Source organism: Nannobrachium achirus (assembly GCF_963921795.1).
Source record: "Nannobrachium achirus genome assembly, chromosome: 4".
NCBI lineage: Eukaryota > Metazoa > Chordata > Actinopteri > Myctophiformes > Myctophidae > Nannobrachium > Nannobrachium achirus.
The window spans coordinates 52,463,037-52,486,715 of NC_137813.1; the positions used below are offsets into that span (position 1 = coordinate 52,463,037).

Below are 23,679 nucleotides of genomic sequence, written 5' to 3' on the forward strand. Positions count from 1 at the left end.
TATTGTAAAGCACGCTGCTAGCAGCGCCGCTGCTACAACAGCTTAGCAGCATATTTCCTCTTACCTGCAGTGAAATGGAGCGAGAGATCATCATTTATGCTTCGGACGAGGAGCTCTTCTCCTCCCCAGCTCAAAGCCACGTCTCACGAACGCAGAGCCCGGCCGTCGCGCCGGATTCAAACAATACTCCACCATCACGATCAGGTTCTATTCCGGCAGCTCAGTCGAGCCCGAGACCTAACCAAATCCAACACGTCGCTCAGGTTCACAACAGCAGAACAGTCTCGCTTTCCAGCCGCTCCAACGCCTCTCGCCATGACGCAAACGCTTCCGCATCCGAGTCCAACAGCAGCCGTATTAGATCCAACATGTCCCAGCTGACAATGGCTGACTGGACAGTACGCGGCCTGAAACGGGTGCTAGAACAGAGAGGCGTCCTGTTCCAGAACACCGACCGAAAAGAAGTATTGTTCCAGCTTTACAGAAGCGAATTTCCACGCTCCTCTTCTGTCAGATCTGGTGAGGCCCCGCCCACCCGGGCCACTCGTTCTAGTGTCGCCGCCCACCAGACACGCGCCCGGCCCACTTCCCTCCCCCCCCTCCCTCACATGCTCGCTGGCCGGCGCGCTCTTCATCAGCAACTAACCAACCTCCCCCCCCCCTCCCTCTCGAGCACGCTGGCAGGCGCAGAAATGCACCTGACCCTCTTCCAACTCACCCTCCCTCCTCCTCACACCCCCTCCCTCCTGAGCACGCTGGCAGGCGCAGAAATGCCTCTGACCCTCTTCCAACGCACCCTCCCTCCTCCTCACACCCCCTCCCTCCTGAGCACGCTGGCAGGCGCAGAAATGCACCTGACCCTCTTCCAACTCACCCTCCCTCCTCCTCACACCCCCTCCCTCCTGAGCACGCTGGCAGGCGCAGAAATGCACCTGACCCTCTTCCAACCCCCCCCTCCTCCTCAAGACACCAGCAGGGGCAACGCCCCCCATCTTCCAACCCCCCCTCCCGCCCTCCTAGTCAAAGCCGACGCCCACATCCTTCATCTCCATCTCCTCGTGGGGCGTCACTTCAGCGCACGCCAACCGCTTCTCCGAACCATCATCAGGCTCGCCACAGAGATGACACCTGTACACCTACTCGCGTGGCTCCGCCCCAGCTGAGAGTCCATCGCCCGGATCATGAGATCTCGCCTTCCCCCTCCCCTTCACCTCGACGCGTAAATCCGCCATCATCTGCACGCAGCGTAAATCCTCCAGTACGCCGCGTAAACCCTCCATCACCAGCACGCCATGTAAACCCTCAATCACCAGCACGCAGCGTAAATCCTCCAGCACGCCGCGTAAACCCTCCATCACCAGCACGCCATGTAAACCCTCAATCACCAGCACGCCGCGTAAATCCTCCAGCACGCCGCGTAAATCCTCCTCCATCAGCACGCCTCACCAGCACGCCGCGTAAATCCTCCAGCACGCCCAGCACGCCGTCACCGTCCAGTTGCATCACCATCTCCGGCCAGGTCGCCACGTCGGCGCACGCCGCCTCCTTCTCAATCTCCTTCCCCCGTTCGCGCTTCACCGCCCCGGGGCCGTGCACGCCGCAGGGGCCGCCATAATTCTCCATCCCAACTCGCACATGCAGCTCCTCCCCAGCGGAGAGCTCGCCACCACTCGCCTCAGTCTCCCCCGCCTCAGTCTCCCCCGCCTCAGGCGCCTCAGGCGCTAAACACTCCTGCCCCCCAGTCTCACCACGCAGCACACATCTTCACGCAGAACATTCCGACTCAAGCGCCCGTTCCATCAACCAGTTCCACCCCCGCCGCCCAGGACCTACTGCCTGCTGGTGCAACCGCCACCCAGGCTACGCCTCTACCAGACCCAAGCCAAGTGTTGGCGCTAGTTTCCTCGCTATTCTCCCAACTCTCCCAAGCATCTGCTACTACTCCTCAAGTCCAGAATCCGTTCAATCCTCTTCATCCAGCCCCCACCCATACACTCGCTTCAGCCGTTCCAGCAACCCCTCCACAGTCCGTCGCCGTCCGACCTTCTCCAGTTCCAGCAAACCTCAGACAGCAGATCATCAACGGTGCGTATGTTGATCTAGCAGAACTCATTCTACCATCCATCTCAGACCCTTCACGCAATAGGCAAATACAGACTCCATCCGGCTGCCTAGCACAACTCCGCCAGCCCCTCCCCTCCCGGTCCCATGATCTGACGCCACCAGAGTTTGCGTTTGCTTTCTCCCTATACAGGGACGTTATTTGTGCAGTTTACCCCGACCGCCGGGCCGAACTTGACCATTACCTCACCTTGGTCTTAGAGTTGGCGATTCGGTTCGGCGGTACGGGGTACTATAATTACCACATTTTATTCTCCACCAAGGCTGCTGCCTGCCTTCAGCAGTTCAATCAAGCCACCTACTGGGGGGCCCTGGACCACGAACTCTATTGCAGGGTGTTCGCAGCCAGGGCCTCCCTGGCCTGCGAGATGTGTGGTGCTCCGTCCCACCCCGCCTCAGCCTGCACCACGGCCGTCCAAACGCCTCCTACCAAACCAGCCTACACTCCCACAGCACGCCCTCCACCGCTATTTCCTCGGGTCCGTTCCGCTGCCCCTCCTCCCCCCATAGTTCCCAAGTCCGACCGGATCATCGCGCCTTCCAACACCACTGACAAGCAAGGCAGACCAATCTTCTATCAGTCTGGGCGAATGATATGTAATAATTACAATCACTTGGGCTGCGCTCTGTCCTCCTGCAGACTCCTCCATGCCTGCTCCTTCTGCGGAGGAGCCCACTCCAAACGCACCTGTCCGCACAACCCCACCTCATGACTGATCCAGCATCTAAACACCCCCATCAAAATTCCAGCACTCGCCCACGCTCTCCGTAATCACCCTGACCGGCCATTTGTCCACTTCCTAATAAACGGTTTCACTAACGGATTCAACCCTGGCATGCTAGCCACTCCCTCCATATCTCACACCTGTCACAACCTCCTGTCCGCAACAAACGACCCCGAAACCGTCGACACACTTCTCGCAAAAGAAGTTAAGGAGGGGTTTATGATGGGGCCCTTCACTACACCACCCTTCCCAGTGTACCGCATCAGTCCGATCGGCATCGCCACTAGGAAATATTCTGGAAAAAAGCGACTCATCGTGGACCTCTCCTCCCCCCACAATTCATTCATCCCGAGTATAAACAGTCTAATCCCCAGTCATGATTTTTCTATGCACTACTCCACCGTCAAACACGCCATCAACCTCATCCACCTCACAGGCCGCGGATCCCTCTTATCCAAGGCCGACATCACAAACGCATTCAAAGTCCTCCCCATCCACCCCGACTACTGGCCATATTTTGGAGTCCTCTGGAAGGGCTCTTACTATTTCGCTGTCCGGCTCACTTTTGGGTGCAAGAGCAGCCCCAAAATTTTCAATTCCCTTTCAGAGGCGCTGTGCTGGATCCTCACCAACAACCACCCAATTCCCCACCTAGTTCACCTCCTGGACGACTTCCTAATAGTCGAGCCCCCCTCATCCCCCCCAGCACGCGGTCTCTCCACTCTCCGGACAGTTTTCGCAGAAATCGGAGTTCCCCTCTCAGCAGAGAAGACCATCGGCCCCTCCACATCCATCGAGTTCCTAGGGATCACTCTGGACTCTGTGGCATTTAAAGCTTCTCTCCCGCAAGAGAAATTAAACCGAATCACACTGCTCATCCAAAACTACTTGTTAACGCCCAGCTGTACCAAACGCCAACTACTCGCCCTCCTCGGCCACATCAATTTCGCCCTCCGCATCATACCACAAGGCCGCCCCTTCATATCCCACCTCCTCACAACCGCCTCCTCCGTCCAATCCCTTCATGACATCGTCATCATCGACGACTCATGTCGTACAGACCTCCGACTCTGGTACCACCTTCTGTCAAAATGGAATGGCATCACTTTCTTTTACGACACTCTGATCACCAAACCTGATGATATTCAGCTCTACACAGACGCCGCCCCCTCCATCGGCTATGGAGGTTACTATCAAGGCCGCTGGTTTGCCTCCGCATGGCCTCCCGAATTCGAAACACTCTCCCACTCCTCCCGTCACCCTTCCTCTGCCCTTCACGAGATCTATCCAATTATCATAGCCACGCTTCTTTGGGGGCACGAATGGTCGCAAAGGAGCATACTCATTCATTCAGACAACACCGCAACAGTAGACATCATCAATAAAGGTCGATCTAACTCACCAGACATCATGCCCCTACTCCGCCGACTCATCTGGTCTTCTGTTACTCACCGGTTCATCATCCGAGCAGCTCACATCCCCGGTCATCTTAACCTAATAGCAGATTCCCTTTCTCGTTTCTCATTTCAGAAATTTCGTCAATTAGCCCCGGAAGCGGATCAACACCCCACTCCAGTTCCTCAGTTTTCGCAGACGATATTCGCCTAAGCCCACAGCTCCATCAACTCATCATTCAAGCCCGTCACCACATATTCAACGGATACTCACCTGGAACCCTGTCAACTTACCTCACTGCCTGGAACGCCTTCAAGAGGTTTCACGCCATCTCCGGCACCCTCTTCCCTTCAACCCATCTCTCGGTCATCGTGGCCTTCGTCACCTATGCCCAGTGCCCACTCCCATCTTCATCTTCGCACCTCCACCATTCATGTCTACCTGAGCGGGATGCATTTTTTCCATAAACTAATTTATGGACGTCAATCCTCTACTATCACTCACCCCCATGTTTCCATGCTGCTCCGAGGACTCCAACGCAGCGAGATCCCCCTAGCTCCTAGTCGCCACCCACTCACCGCCGACCTACTCAACCGCTGCCTGAACACCATCCGTTCTGGTTACATATCCCCTCTGATTGACCTGACCTTGGAAAGCATGTTCTTGCTAGCTTTCTTTGGATTCCTTCGCTGCTCAGAGTTCACATCCCCTACCTCCAGATACAACCTGACTCGTCACCCTAGCCTCTCCGACATCACTTTCTCCACCGACTCTCTCATCTTCCGCCTCAAACACAGCAAGACAGACCAGACAGGGCATTCAACACCCATCCACCTTTTCAAAACCGGTCCTCCTCTCAGCCCATATGCAACACTATTCAGATACGTCTCCATGAGAAGATCTCTCAATTCATCACCTCAAGACCCTCTATTCATCACAGAATCCGGCTCCATCGCCACCCGGTTCTGGTTTCATAGTCACCTCCGCCAAATCCTATCTCTGACTGGCCTCTCACCTCAGCTATACTCCGGCCACTCATTCCGCATCGGCGCGGCTTCCACCGCCTCCAGGCAAGGCCTCTCGGACCACCTGATCCGTGTTCTTGGCCGTTGGACCTCCCAAGCCTACCACTCGTATATTAGAACCAACGTCCAAGACATACGAAACGCCCATCTCCACCTGAGTCGTCCGTAATGGTCACACTCTTCCACTCGCGCCCTTTCAGAAGTTCTTCTGGTGAGGAAGAACTTCTGAAAGGGCGCGTCTTCAGCCATTTATCTCCCAGTCAGCTCTTTTTGGGGGCATTGTCGGAAGAGAGACGGCCTGTCCATCCAACCATCGATGGCCGTCTGCTCCAGAGACTACACCCCCACCCTGAGTCTCGCCCTACCTGGGTTCCTCATAGTACACAATCACATTCAAACTTTCCTCATAGTACACAATCACATCCGCCCCTTATCATTCAATATACCTATTAAACTTTATTCAGTTGTGAGGTCTCTTACTAGTGAATATTGTATAATAAGTCGCCTCTGTCCGGTGGAAGTCTCATATGTCCAAAAATTGTTGCTTTTCAGGATTCAAATTCAGAAATAGCAAAAGTAGTAGTAGTAGTGTCTTCAATGCCTTTGTGTAACGCTGAAACCTTGGACCACATTTGGAGCCCTACTGTACATCATACTGTAGATGTGTCATAGATACGTTGAATGACATCATACAGGAGTAGTAGGCAGGCACGTGCACACATAGACATCAAAGGGGGCTTGAGCCCCTGACCTTTTACCCCTCCGTAAAAAGCCCTCTCCAGACCATGAATGCAGTTTTTACTATGGTGAAAGAAATGCAAATGCCCTCTTTCCCTGCCATACGTGCAAGGCAGCATTCAAGAGAATTGCCTTGTCCAAACTCCTGAACTTGAATGCAGGATCTTATGTTGAAAGAATTGCCCTCTCCCTATAGAAATAGTTGTACACCAAATCTCCAGTATTTACTTGATTATGGTTTAGTGTGGTTGTGGTATCAAGCACAGAAAATAGCTGAGCTCCAAGCTCACAACGCTTCGCAGCGCGACACGTTATGAGCATGGAGGTCTGCTATTTTTAATATTTCCACAAAAGGAAATTTGGAAATTTCAGCCCCTGCCTCTCTAACATTCTCTGCACGTCCCTGGTAGTAGGTGACTAATGTCACAAAGGTTGGCCCCATGAAGTCTGCCACACTACTTGAGTAAAAGTATCAATGCTGCAATGTAGAAATACTAGCTGTTACAAATAGACGTCCAGAATTACAAATTTACTTGAGTGAAAGTGCAAAAGTATTTGGTATCAAAATGTACTTAAAGTTCCAAAAGTAAAAGAACTCATTATGCAGAATGTCCCCTTTTAAAGTTTTCAGGTGTATAGAAATCGTTTGCTTTTTTCAAATGGACAAAATATACATAGGGCTGTAGTGTTTATGTATGTTTAGTAGTAATACATTCTACAAAGTAACTAGTAACTAAAGTTTCCAATTAAATTTAGTGGAGTAAAAGTACAACATTTGGATCTGAGATGTAGTGGAGTAGAAGTAAAAGTATTGGAAATTGGAAATACTCAAGTAAAGTACAAATACATCAAAACTGTCTAATCAGGCATTTGTGAACACCCTGGACAGATTTTAATTTGCTTTGTTCAGTATTTAGATATTTAATATTCATTTTATCAGACACGCCCCCTTCCTATACAAACCCATTGTTACTTCAAACTCCATTTTAACCATGATATATTCACTGAAAACACCCATTATTGTTTCTGGTGACTCCTGACTCCCTCCTATAAAATAAATGAAAAACGTTATCGAAAACACGGCCAGCTCTATCAGTGAATCTGTCATGGTTAAAATGGAGTTTGAATTAGAATGGGTTTGTATAGGAAGGGGGCGTGTCTGATTAAATGAATATTAAATATCTAAATAGTGAATCAAGCAACTGTAAATCTGTCCACGGTAGTCACAAAATCCTAATTAGACGATAACATTACCAACATTTTTTTTAAAGCGAAATGTCCCTTTAAGTACATTACTTAATTACAGTACATGTACTTATTTACTTTCCACCACTGAGAGCCACGCTGTTCCCATGTGGACCCAGAGATCATGTGATTCTATTTTTCCCCCCACACTATGATCTCCTCACCACAATCGGTGATGTTTCCTTTTAACACTCCAAATTCTACTGTGGATAACTGTGCTAACCTCAAGCAAGACCAAATATGAAGTTAGAGTGAGCTGTAAAGTAAATAGTCTCTCTCTCTCTCTCTCACACACACACACACACACACACGCATGCACGCACACGTGCCCCAGCTTGGACACATGGTGCCTAACAGTAGGAACATTATATGATTGATATGCTTTGGTTTGTGTCTAAAAAAACAATAATAAAAGACACGCCGTCTTACACGTAATCATGTATGAATGAGCTGAAGAAGTAGTTTCCGTTCATGTTGGCATCAACATATACATAAAACCATGTTATCATGTAATCCTGTCGGTCATTTAGCTGATGTGGCTAAACATGAAAATGCGGTTTCCAAAATATTAGATCCGTTTCATTTAATCTTTTAATCTGGCTGTTTCAGGCCAGCGAAGTCAGCTTGTGGTAAGGTCATTAGTTGAGGCGCTGTTGTGGCTACACAGTGCAAATCCTCGGCGTCGATTTATCCATTTGTAACTCTGTGTGTGTGTGTGTGCGTGTATATACATGTGTACAGGGGCGTCACACCAAATTCTGGGCCCTGGGTACAAGGATTCACTGCGGGACCCCCATGAATGTTAACTATTGAAAAATAGCAGATATACAAGCTCACAGCGCGGCACCGAGTGCCGCGCTGTGAGCTTGTAGATCTGCTATTTTTGAAAAATCGTGAAAATGCGTGCAAGAAACCTATGTCAAGGACCCCCAAGATGATATGTATTTGGCCACGGACCCCGATCTCAAAATATTTAGTTCCAGGGACCCCCAGAAGCTACTTTTTAGTTAGAAATGTTCGCTTAAAAAATACTTATATTCAAAGATTTTCACACATTTTCACAACTTTTCAAAAATAGCAGATCTACAAGCTCGCAGCGCGGCACTCGGTGCCGCGCTGTGAGCTTGTATATCTGCTATTTTTCAATAGATAAAGTTATTAGGGCGCCTCCACTTTGGGCCCCAGTAACTCAGTCCCACTTTCCTTACCCTTGTGACGCCCCTGCATGTGTAACCAACCGGGGCCTTTTTCAGGGTCCATTTAGTTACACTTGTACACACAGTCAAATTAACACTCAGGATTTGTCTGTGTAGGTGGAGGCACAGTGTGTGACCCCCATTAGACTTTGTTGCTCAATAAACGTAATGGGTTTTTTTTTTCAAGTGAAAAATTGAGGCTTGGTTTGATTGAGGATCTGGGATTTCTGCTGCGCCAGAATTCATCCTCTTCATTAGGGTTGGACGGTATGAAATGTTCATGGCACGATACGCATGGCCACAACAATTGCGATAAACAACATTATCGCGATCATTAAAATATAAATATGCTTAAAAGTCTTAAAATACCACTTTTGTTAACAATAAAGTGAACCCCAGCGCACAGATTCTGGTGGGGAACATAAAATATCAGATCTGCGAGAGAGATTTGGTGTAGATGGAAAAAAAGCGGTCCAAGTCCATAGACAACTCAGGTCCTGTATAATATAACGGACAATATAGAATAAATCTGCGACAGGAAGTGTTCTCTCTCACGTTTGAACTGGATTTGTTTATGTACGGTATGTGATGACGATCCCAAACTGCACAAAGCAACGTTCTGCTACCCATTGGTGAGCAAAGTACTGAGCCGCTGTACTACTTGAGTCAGAGTATAGATAGTGAGTATAGATAGTGCTCAGTCAAATTTGTAATTAATTGAGTTTACGTACTGGCTGGGGTAGGCCTACTTGCTTTCAAAAGTACTGTAGTAAGTACTAGTTATGAAGTACAGAACCCTCGCTAAAACCCCCAAGACACAAATCCTCTCGTCCTAGACAATTTGCCCTCCTGGCTCCCAAACTGTGGAATAAACTGCCTGTCGCACAGAACTACAGACTCACTCCCCAGCTTCCGGCGTGGACTGAAGACTCACCTCTTCAGACTCCACCTAAACCCATAGCACTATATTGTAACACTCCCCTTCCCTCAATGACCATACATGAAGCTAGATAGCATTTTTTAGGTTTTTTAGAAGCGTTGTGATTAGGTGCGTGGTCTACCTATGTTATTGTTTTTCTAGATTGATATTCCTATGCATTAGTTATATTGTTGTTGATGTACTGACATATTATCTTGCTTATTATATTGATGTATTACCTGCTTATTGTAAGTCGCTTTGGCTTTGGATTAAAAGCGTCTGCTAAATGCATAAATTGTAAATTGAAGTAGATTTCAATGCTGCATTGAAATTTCCCCCTCAAGATTTTCCGAGTAGTGAACATAGTAGATCTAAAAGCCCGCAACGTGTCTCATCGCGGCGTGTTTTGATCTTTTATAGATAGGCTGTTTTCACTATATTTGAAACAGAATGTGATTTTCCCTTCCTGGAAATGTACAACATTTGTCTTTGAAATGTAGTGGAGTGAAACTCGTAAGTAATCCCAAAACACAAAGGGCCGATGCATACTCCACTTTTAGAGACAAATTTATTTCGGTTCGGTTCGGGGAGTCACAAAATCTCTGTGGCACCGAATTAATGACGGTACTCCCCCCCCCCCCCCCCCCCTGAACCTCTGAATGACGTCATATTGTAGTTTAGACAGAGCTGAAATAAATTTGTCTCTAAAGCTCTGTCCACACCGGCGAATTAGCGAAAGCGACGTGAATAAGCGAACCAAAAAGGCGAAGAATTCGCCATTCGCCCTTTTCCATACACACCAAAAAGCGACGCGAATATGCGTATAATATTCGCTTAATTCGTCTAAAAACGAGGGGGCGATATCTGCCTGCATAGCCACAGGAAAAAGGAGAAGAAAGGAGAGAGAGGAGAGGAGAACGGAGACAGGGAAACAAATAAAACAATGGAAACTATATCCTCAAGTGATGATGAGACCTGGCCGTGGTTGTTAGCCTATTAAATAAGAAAAAGAACAGAAGAGACAAGTGACAACACGCGTTCTCCGTTCCCCCTCCCCTCAGCTCCGGCCGGGGGCAGAGTAGGCCTAGACACTAGACAGGGTCGGTCAGTGTTTTATCATGTCAATCATTATGTGTATTACCCGAGAGGACCCAAGAGGACCCGTACTGTGTGTGTACTTTCTGCTTTTTATGCAAACTGTAAAGCAATCAATCAATGTGTGTGTGTGTGTGTGTGTGTGCGCGCGCGCGCTGTTTAACGTGTGTGCTGTGTTTAGGCTGGCCTGACCTAGGATCATGGTCTGTTAGCCGTGAGGCAGCGAGATGAATGGCTGTGTAACAGTGTGATGATAATGCTGGTCTAGGATCAGTTTAACAGCAGGGGGAAAAGATATTGGTGCGTGCGTAGGCCTAAAGGCCCATTCCCACTGGGCCAGATAACAGATATCTGGAGATATTTCTCCAGATATTTTTCCATGCAAAGTGGATGGTAGATACAGATAAAAGAAAAGTCTACCACAGATATTTGCCACAGATACTTTTATCTGTGGCAAATATATTTTTTATCTGTATCTACCATCCACTTTGCATGGAAAAATATCTGGAGAAATATCTCCAGATATCTGTTATCTGGCCCAGTGGGAATGGGCCTTATTGCATGCGTGATGCGTAGCCTGCTGCCAGGATGATGAGATAGCAGCCGCGACCGCGTACAAGTTAAACCATGACTTACTTACTTCTCTGTAGTTAGAAAATAGCCTAAAAGTATTCCTTTTAATCTCTGGCTTTTGTTTCTATCTTAATATTATAGATTCCTTGGTAGCCTTCTTCTGCCTGTCAATCAGTTAACAGCGCACGCTGCACGGCTGCAGTGAAAGAGGGTTTTAATAATGATTAAATGGTCGGGTCTCTCGGAAATAAAAGGATCTCGGTCTGTAAAAAAAGAGTCAGTGTAAAGTAACTAAAAGTAGCCTACATTTACTTGAGTAGCCTGTACTTGTAGGTATTTGTACTTGAGTCGAATTTCCAGTACTTTCCTTCTAATCGACTCATTTCGGATCCTATTGTTGTAGGCTATTTAATACCCAGCGATTTATTTTTAAACATTAGTCATTTTGCAGATATAAAGTAGCCTACAATAACAAACACATAAACCATGTTTTTACCAGTAAGACATTCGAGTAGGCTACTTTTCCCAAGCAGCCACGCAGACGAGACACGGAAAAGGAGAAAGACACTGTTCCCCTCGGCCTCAATGTAACGTGAAGGTCCCTCCACCATTCTCTCTCTCTCTCTTGAAATAGGGTAGAGTGAGGTTACTTTGATACAGAGAGAGAGAGGAATTCGCCTTTGAACGTTCGCTTAATTCGACACAAGGGCGAATAAAAAACAGACGCCTTTTCGCTTTTTTGAAATTCGCGTTTGGTGTGGATGCTTCCATTGACTTTATAAGGTTTTAAACAAAAGGCGAATAATACGCTAATTCGCTATTCGCCAATTCGCCCTCTGTGTGTACGAACCTTTAGGGTGCCCACACACCAAAATACCTAGAGTGGAATCCGCCAATGCATTTCAATGAGAATGGAGCGTTTTTTTGCCAGTAGAGGATTTCTGCAAAAGAACGCTCCATTCTCATTGAAATGCATTGGCGGATTCCACTCAAGGTATTTTGGTGTGAGGGCACCCTAAAAGTGGAGTTTGCGTCGGCCCAAATACTCAAGGTTAATGTACTTAGTTACTGGCCACCACTGTTACTGTTTACACTGATTTATCCTCATTGTTGTGACCACCTGGATCTAAAGCCTGGGTTTCCCACATGAGAAACAGAACATGTAGCACTCAGGGGGATCCCCTCCCCATCCTCCTGGCCTAGAGAGATATTATTTAGGCTTCTGGGATTCAGGTATAGGGCTATTAATCTGCACCGTGAGCATCAGGGGCGTCACTGGGGGGGGGGGGGGGAGTGGGACTGAGTTACTAGGGCCCAAGGTGGAGGGGCCTTAAAGGACAACTTTCGTTTTTTACAACAAGGCTTCATATTTTAGATTGTAATTAAAGAATATAAAAGATGAGTGTAAAAATGATTTCATTTACTTCTTTCTATTGTTTTAGAGATTCTTATTTCAGTGGTTGGGGGCATGCGTACAAGTGTCTAAATATGTCATTTTACACAGAATAAGCCCATTCCCAAGATAGAACGCAACCTTTCATGGTTGGATGTGACTTATGGGGGCTAGAAGTGTTACTGTAAATAGCAATAAAGAAACTGCTGGCTTATTGTGTCTAAAAAGACATATTTAGCCACTTGTACGCATGTTCCCATGCGTACGCATGCCCCACTTTTTAGCACTGTAAACGTGATAAAACAATAGAACTAAGCAAATGCAAACATTTTAACTCTCACTTTTATTTTTCTCTAATTACAATCTAAAATATGAACCCTTGTTGTAAAAAAACAAAGTTGTCCTTTAATTATTCTATAGCTATTGAAAAATAGCATATATACAAGCTCACAGCGTGCCACCGAGTGCCGCACTGCGAGCTTGTAGATCTGCTATTTTTGAAAATGTGTGCAAATCTTTGAATATATGTATTTTTTAAGTGAACATTTTTAACAAAAATTTTGCTTCTGGAACTAAATATTTTGAGATGGGGGTCCGCGTGGCCAAATACATATAATTTTGGGGGTCCTTCACATGAAAAAGTTTGAGCACCACTGACAGGTTTTTCAAAAAAAAAGATTTGAAATACTTGCACAAGTTTTCACGATTTAAAAAAATAGCAGATCTAGATGCTCGCAGCGCGGCACTCGTTGCCGTGCTGTGAGCTTGTATATCTGCTATTTTTCAATAGTTAAAGTACCCAGGGCCCAGAATTTGGTGCGACACCCCTGGTGAGCATCATTCTTTCTAATTCCCCATCAGAAGAGCTCAGAGTGCATTCGTATCGCGCTGTGTTTACCCACGTATTTGACAGTGTGTGTGCTTGCGTGCGCGCGCGCGTGCCTGCTTGCATGCTAATTATACAATCCATGCTGATCACACAAAAGCTTTCACATAAATTCAACAGCACCTGCGCTATGTGTACAGTCAGTATTATTTCCATCTGCTGCAGGGCGGAAGATTATTCTCCCGGGTCTACGACGCGGCCATTGTCAAAATACATTTCGGGTTTATGCTGTGATATTAAGATTTGTTTTATGCACCACTCACTCACTATATTACCGCTTTATCATGTTTGAATTATCGCTCCCTCGCTATTTCAACAGATGATAAATGACTGCCGTAACATTAACTGTAACAGTAGTAAAGGTAATAGTGAAATAATGTAGCCAGCTAGTGAGCTGAGGAAAACAGTTATTGCATTAGAACACAGGCAGAGTACACACTCAGAACGGAATGATCAGTTCTTTCATGAATTAAGATATAGGAGAGATGGAATGGAGCTGTAGATCAGATGTAAGTCGGGTTATAGTTAGTTATGGGATAATGGCGTGCAAATAAGTATAAAGCTTGCTTGGAGGGAAGCGTCGAAAGGAAAGCCAACAACAGAGATTGCTCGGTTGGCTTTTACTTTCGACCATCGGATAGCAGCGGGCTTGTTGTTGAAAAAGACATCAAGACAAAGAAGTAGGCAATGTTTAGCACCATAGCAGCCGCCTGTTGTTTCTTCTCTCAGGCGAATTCAGCAACATTTTGTTCATACCTTCTAATCGGCTGGTTTCTAATCGATTTGATTGGACTGTCAGTCTGCTGTAATCTGTAGTAGTCTGTTTATTGGAGAGGTGGTGGCATAGTTTTTTACTTTTTCTGTTTTGTATGTGTCTAAGGAGTTACTCTAATAGACCCCCAGGTGTGGTTATAATATGCAAATATGTCTTCCCTGTGTATTTTTGGTTACTTCCTGAAAGCTGAAAGCCTCTGAGTCAAAAGGCCCAGTTGAAATACACTGCTATAATGTCATCATAATATCATCCCCTCCCCTTTTTACCATCCAACAACATAGATAGATATACAGTAGACATATGTGGGTGTGTCACTCATCACTCACCTGACAACCAGGTATACTTAATGAACATGAAAAAACATAATTTTAACACTTTCCGTGCACTTTTTTTGAAGAAAAAAAGTATAATCATAAATTATATCTGACGATTATGTTGTAGGGGGGAAAAATCTTGTCTGCAGAAAGTGTTTTTGGAGTGGAGTGGCGCTTTGGATATCGTTGCTGTCGGGCAGAAACATCCTAATTTTAATCAACGCCCTACTTGATCACACTAGTGTCAGATCCACGAGCACGAAAACGTGGCCTGAAGCCACGTCCAGAGTGCTCTCGCACACAGCGTTTATTGACGCATGCAGCGTTCGAAGAGTTCAGCCGCTGCTTTCACATCCTTGTCAACCTGGGTAATCATTAAAAAAAAGGCACTTCATTTCAAAAAGGTTGCGCTCAAAGGTCTGCAGCACTTCTAATTGCAATGGGGAGTTTGTTCCACAGTTTGGGTCTGGGAGCCTGACTCCCAAACATGCACGCACACGTCTGTGTGTGTGCATGTGTTGATCATGAGAATAACACATTTAGGCCTGAACACAAATCTGTGTTGCTTTAGATTTGAACCACTTTAACCATCATTTTATGCTTTAACTATAAAAAATAGCAGATATACAAGCTCACTGCAAGCTTGTAGATCTGTTATTTTTGAAAAATCGTGAACATTTGCGCAAGTCTTTGAATATTTTCTATAAATGTCTTCTAAATCAGTGGTTTACTCAAACCTTTTCATGTCAAGGATCCCCCAAAATTACATGTATTTGGCCACGGACCCCCATCTCAAAATGTGTTGTTCCAGGGACCACCCAGACGCAAATATTTGAGTTACAAATGTTTTAAAACTTACTTTTAAAAAGATATATTCAATGACCTTTTGGGGTGTCTGGTTGCAGGTGATGCTGGAGCAGATGCAGGGCCTCATGCACCTGGAGCTGTCGGGCTGCAACGACTTCACGGAGGCGGGCCTGTGGTCCAGCCTGAACGCCCGGCTCACCTCGCTCAGCGTCAGCGACTGCATCAACGTGGCGGACGACGCCATCGCCGCCATCTCCCAGCTCCTGCCCAACCTGTCGGAGCTCAGCCTGCAGGCCTACCACGTCACCGACACGGCCATGGCCTACTTCACAGCCAAACAGGTGAGGTGACCCCCAGCTAAATGCCCATGGCCTACTTCACAGCCAAACAGGTGAGGTGACCCCCAGTCCCCAGCTAGGTATGGGACGATAAGCAATATTATCGTTTATCGTGATAAAAAACACTCACGATAATCGTATCGGTAGGGAGTTTTAATTTATCGTGATATTGGCCTCCGTCATGCAATGGGATCAATTCATCTTTTAATTGCCTCTATAATTGGTAAAAGGTATTATAATATACATGATACAGTCTTTTTTCACTCTCTATCAAATGTCTTTGCCAAAAAATTGCCGATCTACAAGCTCACAACGTGTCGCGTCTTGTAAATCCGCTATTTTTTGGCAAATGTTCTGCCCCAGGATAAAGGATTTTGATTATGCCCATGGCCGCCCTACTTCACAGCCAAACTGGTGTGGTGGCCAAGCTACTGTAAATGCCCTGCCTGCCTGTATATACAGTATACTGTTATGCATGTTCTGAAAATGTGCTTGTGGCTACAGTGCTACACTTTTCTGTCATCCTTATTTTTGTCGAATATTCACATCCACAGTGGTGAAATTGAAAAGTTCACCAATGTAGAATGAACTCCCTGTTGCAATTAGAACTCACTCCCAGTCCCGAGCTTCCGCCGTGGTCTGAAGACTCAACTCTTAAGACTCCACCTTAGCCCATATATATGATGGGGATTTAAGGGGAGCAAATGCTAATTTCGTGCAAATTTGTCTTAAAGCGCTAAATTTATAGCTAGTGCGCCCGAGCTGACGACCTTCGGGGTCGCCACAGCGGCCAAATCAAGTTGGGCTCCCATTGACTTTCTATACAGGAGGAAAAAAGTAGGGTATTAAAGTAGGATCTGAGGGGTCTAACTAGGGGTTTGTCATGATGCTGAATCCATTGCAGGCATTTGTTTTGCACAAAAAACATTCCTTGGGCTGCAAATGGCCCCAGAAAACGATGGTTTAGTGATGAAAAGTGATGAGTCATCACTTTTCAGAGTTTTGTGGGTGTTTTCTGGAGCTGTGGTGACCCCGAAGGTCGCCGACTAAGGCGCCCTAGCTAAATCATTAGAGCATGCCCTGAGCTACATCTGTGCAAAATTTTGCACTTTTAGACTGAGTAGCACGAGAAAAAAAACCCTAAGTCCTCCGACTAACATGACTGCAATGGATTCAGCATCATGACAAACCGCAAGTTAGACCCCTCAGATCCTACTTAAATACCCGGAAAAAAAAAGTTTTTCTGGGTATTTTCCTCCTGTATAGAAAGTCAATGGGAGCCCAACTTGATTTGGCCGCTGTCGCTGTGGCGACCCCGAAGGTCGTCGGCTCGGGCGCCCTAGCTAAATCATTAGAGCAAGCCCTGGGCTACATCTGTGCAAAATTTTGCGCTTTAAGACATACTAATAGCACTTACCTTCCTCCCAACATGGTGGAGTGGGGGCGGGCCTTACACGCACCAAGGCCTGCCCCCATTTGATCATGATTGGAGGAAGGCCCCCGCCTGTCACCTACATGAAAACTGAAACTGAAACTTGAGTGAAATCACTTACCCTACCTTTAATGTTGATGTATTGATGTATTCCTATGTGATGTCCTGGCCTATCGTAAATCGCTCTGGATTAAGAGCGTCCGCTAAATGCCTAAAGTGTAAATGGTAAATAGTTTGTCTCCACCACCACCCGCAGGGCTACACCACCCACACGCTGCGCCTGCACTCGTGCTGGGAGATCACCAACCATGGCGTGGTGAACATGGTGCACAGCCTGCCCAACCTCACCGCCCTCAGCCTGTCCGGCTGCTCCAAGATCACGGACGACGGCGTGGAGCTGGTGGCGGAGAACCTGCGCAAGCTGCGCGTGCTGGACCTGTCGTGGTGCCCGCGCATCACCGACATGGCCCTGGAGTACATCGCCTGTGACCTGCACAAGCTGGAGGAGCTGGTGCTGGACAGGTCAGTATAGGCTGTTTAGACCGGTGGTTCTCAACCTTTTCAGGCCGCGACCCCCAGAATCATCATATTTGAACTGGGGACCTCCCCACCCTGACGAGCAGATCTACATGCTCACAACGCCTCTAATATTAGACAGTTTGACGATTAATTGTCACTCAAATAATTGCGATTAACGATTTAATTGTGTTTTTGTCGTTGACAATTACATTTCTGTTTGGCTTTTAGGCTTTGAAGTTGCACATGGTAGATATGACACATAACCTAAATAGACAAAGAAATTACTAACATATTTGACAACTTTATACTCGCGATGCGAGGCGTTGTGAGCTTGTAGGCCTGCTATTTCCACTAGTTTTGACTTTTTTTAATATATGCAAATCTTTCAACATGGAAACGATTATGACGATTATGAAAAATCATTGCGATTATGTCAAATAATCGCGATTAGACGATTATGTCATAATTATGACAGCCCTACTCAGGAGAGTTAAAGGGAGGATCGCAGGATCATCAGCTCATCAAACTGTGATGAGAAATGTAACCAAACGGGATGACATCATGCGGTGACAGCAGTTCTCAATATGGAGATCATGTCATCCAAGGCAGCACATTATCCTGTGCAGCCTGGTGATAGTCAATAATGTAATGTGTCATGCTGACATAGCTCGCCATGTACCAAAATAATACCACAATATGTCATGTCATTAGACCGCTAAGTCAATAAGCTGAGAACGGATACAAACCCAGTGCAAAACAGATGAGGAGGGGGGCCAGCTTGTACAAGTTAGCTTGTTATACGGTACACATCCAGTCCTCCACATCTGGGACATAGACTGACATTTTGGAGGCTGTCGTCGACATAAATGCTTTTAGTTTCAATATCGTCGCTGTCGGGCAGAAATCTCTCATCTCCATATTCAAACTTTTTGTGTTTTTAACACCCTAGTCAACACCCTATTTGATCATAATACAGCGTCACACTGGCAGCAAAGAGTTGTTTCTCCAAACGCGTTGCCTAGTAGTCTGCATGTTTTTAAAGAGGTGGTGCCATAGTTTTGTACTTTTTCTGTTTTTCATGTGTCTAGGAGGTTGAAAGTACTTCATTAGACCCCCTGGTGTGGTTTTTATGAGCAATTATGTATTCTCTTGGTATTTGTTTGTTTTCTCTTGGAGGCTGCCACCTTGTGGTCAAAAGTGTCAGTTAAAAAACACACATACTTATTACATCACAGAATCAACTGTGGCTAACTTCAGCTGGGTCACCACCCACCATGACATCCATGCATACTTAATGAACTGGGGGTGTGGCCACATAAAAACCCAATTTTAACTCTTTCTGTATACTTTTTTGGAAAAAACCTTCCTCCTAGTATAATCATAATACCTCATAATCATGTTTTAGAGGGGGGGGGGGGGATCATGGCACTACCTCTATAAGTTATTGTCCACGTGCCTAGTTAAGCATTGTAAAAAAGTATTTGAAGGCATTAAAACACTTGTTTTGCATTGTACAGTGGTCTCCCTCCTCACCTGTTTTGTGTAGAAAAAAATAAACATTATCTGACCAAACAAACATGCAATAGAAAAAGTCCTATCAGTTGAAGACTTGACTTTTGCAAATGTAATCAATGAGTTCATACATTTTCCCTGAAATTGGCTTTAACAACAAATTGCCTCAGAACTTTCTTGCCTCGACAGCAACATGGATATGTGCTCCCCAATATTACCGTCGATGACGCCAAGTGTACAGTACGTTGCCTACACTAGGATCTAAAAGTTCCAGGGAGGAAAGTTGCAGTGCTCCCGTACCGTTGCTCCCCATAGATTGCTGTCATTATAAAATATTGCTGCGCCGCACGTGGGAGGGGGCTGAAAATAAATCAGGACGCAGAGTGTCTGGCAGAGTAACAGCGCTCTAATAATGATGATGGGGCATTGCGCTGAGCTCAGGTAAAAACAGCGTAGGCGCTCATCAGTTAGCTTGCGCTGGCAAATGTTATCCTTTTATTTAGCAATGAGTTTACAAGGTAGAAGCACACAGAGACAGACACGACTGGGACCCCAGACTGTACAGCCCTCATTTATATCGTGGGCATTGTGTGTGTGTGTGTGTGTGTGTGTGTGTGTGTGTGTGTGTGTGTGTGTGTGTGTGTGTGTGTGTGTGTGTGTGTGTGTGTGTGTGTGTGTGTGTGTGTGCGTGCGTGCGTGCGTGTTGTATTGTAAGGTAATGGATGTATGTTTCTCCAGAAAACGATTGAATGTCTATACCATGGCTCTTCAACAGGGGCTCTTCCGGGACCCCTAGGGGGTCCTCAGAGTTACTGCAGGGGGTCCGCCAAATCTTTGTGTGATGAGTGGGGAATGTTTGCCAACGCAAACATTATGTCCTGCGACACTTGTTGGCTTGTAGATCTGCTGTTTTCGGCAAAGAGGTTTGGTGCTAGAGGTGAATAGAACAGACCTGAAAATACACATTAACATGAAACCAATATATTCATTGAAAACATAATTTGTAAAGAAACATTCATTTACACTGATGATAGTGCTGTCAAACTCCAAAATTCTAAAAGTTTATGAAGCCATGTATGTAAAATGGGGGGTTAATCACTCTCTCGGCTAAGGGGTCCTTGGCCCTGGTCTATACAATATAATTATTTATTTGTTAATCAAATGCAGTCATATCAAAGTATCAAAGTACTGGAAGGTGTGAATGACAGTATTGTGTCTCTCTACTAGGTGTGTTCGGATCACAGACACAGGCCTGGGTTACCTGTCCACCATGTCATCACTAAGGAGTCTGTACCTGCGCTGGTGCTGTCAGGTAGTTGCACACACACACACACACACACACACACACACACACACACACACACACACACACACACACACACACACACACACACACACACACACACACACACACACACACACACAAAACACATGCAACTAAACATAGAACATGCATTCATTCCAGCCTTCCCACTTACAACCTCTCGCTGATACAGTATCATCGCTGTCGGCATCTCCATATTCAAACCTTTTGTGTTTTTTCATAAATTAACAGCCTAATTGATCACACCACAGCGTCACACGAGAGCATCAAAAGTGGCAGATCCACAAGCTCGAAACAGCTTGTAGATCTGCTATTTTTGCTCTTTTTGAAAGTAACTCCTAGACAATGAGAGTTCCACCCGACAGAGACGTTATGCAATTCCAATTCTTAAGTAGCTTCTTTAGAAAGCTCATGTACGGTATCTCTGTGTGTGTGTGTGTGTGTGTGTGTGTGTGTGTGTGTGTGTGTGTGTGTGTGTGTGTGTGTGTGTGTGTGTGTGTGTGTGTATGTGTGTGTGTGTGTGTGTGTGTGCGTGCGTGTGCGTGTGTGCACGTGCGTGCGTGTGTGTGCACAACTATGTGCGTAGGTCCAGGACTTCGGGCTACAGCATTTATTCGGTATGAGGAGTCTGCGTCTGCTGTCTCTCGCAGGTATGTATGTGCTCTCTCTCTCTCTCTCGTCTCCCGTTTCCATCCCTCTCTCCTCCTCCATATCCTGCACACAGACACGCTCATTTAACTCTGAGTGTGTAAAAATTGACCCGTAACTTGAACACCCGGGATTTTTAGCCGTGCACCATTGCATTGAACCAGTCTGTAACCTGAACTGAATGAACTCGATGAGCATTCAAGGCAAATTGCCATGTATACCTGCAGCTTGCCTCCATCTCTCCACTTGAACCTTATAGTGTCCCTTTTCTGGGCATGTTAGGGAACATAATGTTATCTTATAAACTTCTAAACCCGTAGTTCTCAAACGTTTTCGCGTCGACCCCCAAATTGATTTATATTTGTCCGTTTCTAAATTTAATACGATTCAATATTTTTCAAACACACAATGGTAATAGGCAAAGTGACTCTGTGAGCTTGTATATCTGCAATTTTTGAATATCCAACGTATAAATGGATTAAGTGGTTAAAATTATTGTGATGTTCTATTACTAAGTTTGGCTGGGGGCCTTCTGGAGCCCCCTCAAGGACACCTGGGGGTCCCCGGACCCCACTTTGAGAACCAATTTTCTAAACCTCTCTCCGCTTGCATGTCATACATTTGCAAGCTTCAAAACTGTCGTACTATTCCCAGTTGGGAACCAATATTTGTAAATTTAACAAAAACATTTACATTGAATAGTTGACTAGTTCTGTAACGCTGTGTTTAGTATGTTCTACGTCAGTGGTTCTCAAAGTGGATTCCAGGGACTCTGTGGGTTCCTTTAGGGGTGTTTAAATGTACCCATACAAGTCTGTAACTCTGACAGTGTACAAATGGAACCAAATGAACCCTAACGGGTCCATTTGGTTCCATTTGTACACTGTCAGAGTTAAGGGGGAGACCTTGAAATTTTAAGAAAGTTTAAGAAACACTGTTCTACGTCTTCCTGTCTACCCAAACACCTCGCCTTGTCTCTCCACCCTGATCGTTTGTTAACCCTAGTGTCCTGTTTGCCCCAGCCTATCCCTGTGTTGATTGTCAGCTGATTCACCTGGGTCCTGTTAGTGCTGTGTCTATTTAAACTCCCCCGCGACCATGGTTCTGTGTCAGGTTGTGGTTTTAGTGTCAGTGTGAGTGTATTGTTTAGGCTGTGAGCCCTCTGTATTAGGTCGAGCGCTTGTTTATGTTTTTGTCAGCCCCTTTTTGTATATTAAACCCTTTTGAATTTAACCCAGCCTGCCTGCCTGGGCATCTGGCATTTGGAGTCCTATTCCACACTCACACCCTGACAAAAACAGACATACTGTACAGTCTACTCTACAATTTAGGTTAGTTTAGTTTTATTTCTATCCTCATCAACAGTATCACAAAAAATGTAACACTATAATCCAACATTTCTTTCTGGTTGAACGAAAAGGCATAGGCTGAAGCTAAAAGCTTATTTATGATGATTAATTTTGAGATAGACATACGTCATACAGTACTATTTGGATACATAGCGTCTCTTACTGTAAATGTGTGTTATTAATGTTAATGTTTGTAATGTTAGTTACAGAAACGTTCTTGGTCTTCAATCTTGACTGATCTTACTTTGAAGCAGATTAGCTATTATGGTATTTAGGATGGCACATTACCCGCCTTAAATTGAAAGATAATCTTGCTATTATTCCTCGCTAACAATTAAAATGGCAGCTATGTTATTTTCATTAGGGTGAAACACAATAGCAGTTGAAAGCCAATAGTTTTAACCTCTTTATGCTATACAGTATATGTACAATGGAATGTAACACTAAAGAATCTTGAATCTTAATAGGAATTCTAGGCTTGAGACATTTTTAAGGCCTGAAGATGGGAAGATGTTTGGATGCGAATAATACAGAATGTATAGACATGTCATCCTCTGTGACGCCCTCACAGACACACCAGTATTGTTCTTCACTAAGAAAGCGAATGACATTTAAAACCATCTGGCGTTGACATTTTGTTTTAAAATGACTATCCCCTTATTTTGTCAGGGCCGGTATGGTAGACTACCGGTTTAATGTGGCAACAGTGCCATAGCACAAATCAAATAGCCTTGCTGACTTGCTCTCCCTTCACAAAAACACACAAGTGTTGCTTGTAGAGGTGGAAAGTAACTAAGTACATATACCTCAAGTACTGTACTTAAGTATGAATTTTGGGGTACTTTACTGGGGTATTTCCAATTTCCAGAGGTAGATGTTGTAGTTTTTACTTCACTATAATTCCTTGAAACTTTAGTTACTAGTTACTTTGTTGATTTATATAACAAATCATACATCTAGCCACTTTATCCCTATTGGCTATTTTCAAAGGATTTTCATACATTTTATACATTTGAAAACATGCATGTGAAATGGGACCTTCTGCATTGTAAATAGACTAAACCCCCATGCCCCCCCCCCTTTTTTCTTTCTTTTCTGCCTTTATATTTGATGTTATGCTTTTGAAACTGATATTATCCTAGATAAAGTATGTTCTATCCGTCTGTCTTTCAATGTTATATGAGATACTTAAAGTGTGGTTCCTGTGGAAATACGCCTCGGCTTTCTAGGATCTCCTTCTAGTTGACCTTGTACCAGTGATTTGTACTGTCATGAAACTGTACTTTTTTCTATTGCAAACTTCTAATAAATTCTTCAATCAATCAATCAATCAATCATTCTGAGTAGTAC

At 45.4% G+C, this 23,679-nt stretch overlaps 1 protein-coding gene across 1 annotated transcript in view; it reads left to right on the forward strand.

The window, feature by feature from the left end:
• The window catches only part of fbxl16 (F-box and leucine-rich repeat protein 16), a gene marked incomplete at both ends in the record, with an annotated part of 37,065 nt that overhangs the window by 11,310 nt on the left and 2,076 nt on the right, over positions 1-23,679 (forward strand). Inside the window, 4 exons of the mRNA XM_080723831.1 lie at positions 15,306-15,548; positions 17,234-17,499; positions 20,236-20,320; positions 20,919-20,982. Coding sequence (XP_080579957.1) covers positions 15,306-15,548; positions 17,234-17,499; positions 20,236-20,320; positions 20,919-20,982 — 658 coding nt within the window. The remainder of the gene's footprint in view (positions 1-15,305; positions 15,549-17,233; positions 17,500-20,235; positions 20,321-20,918; positions 20,983-23,679) is intronic.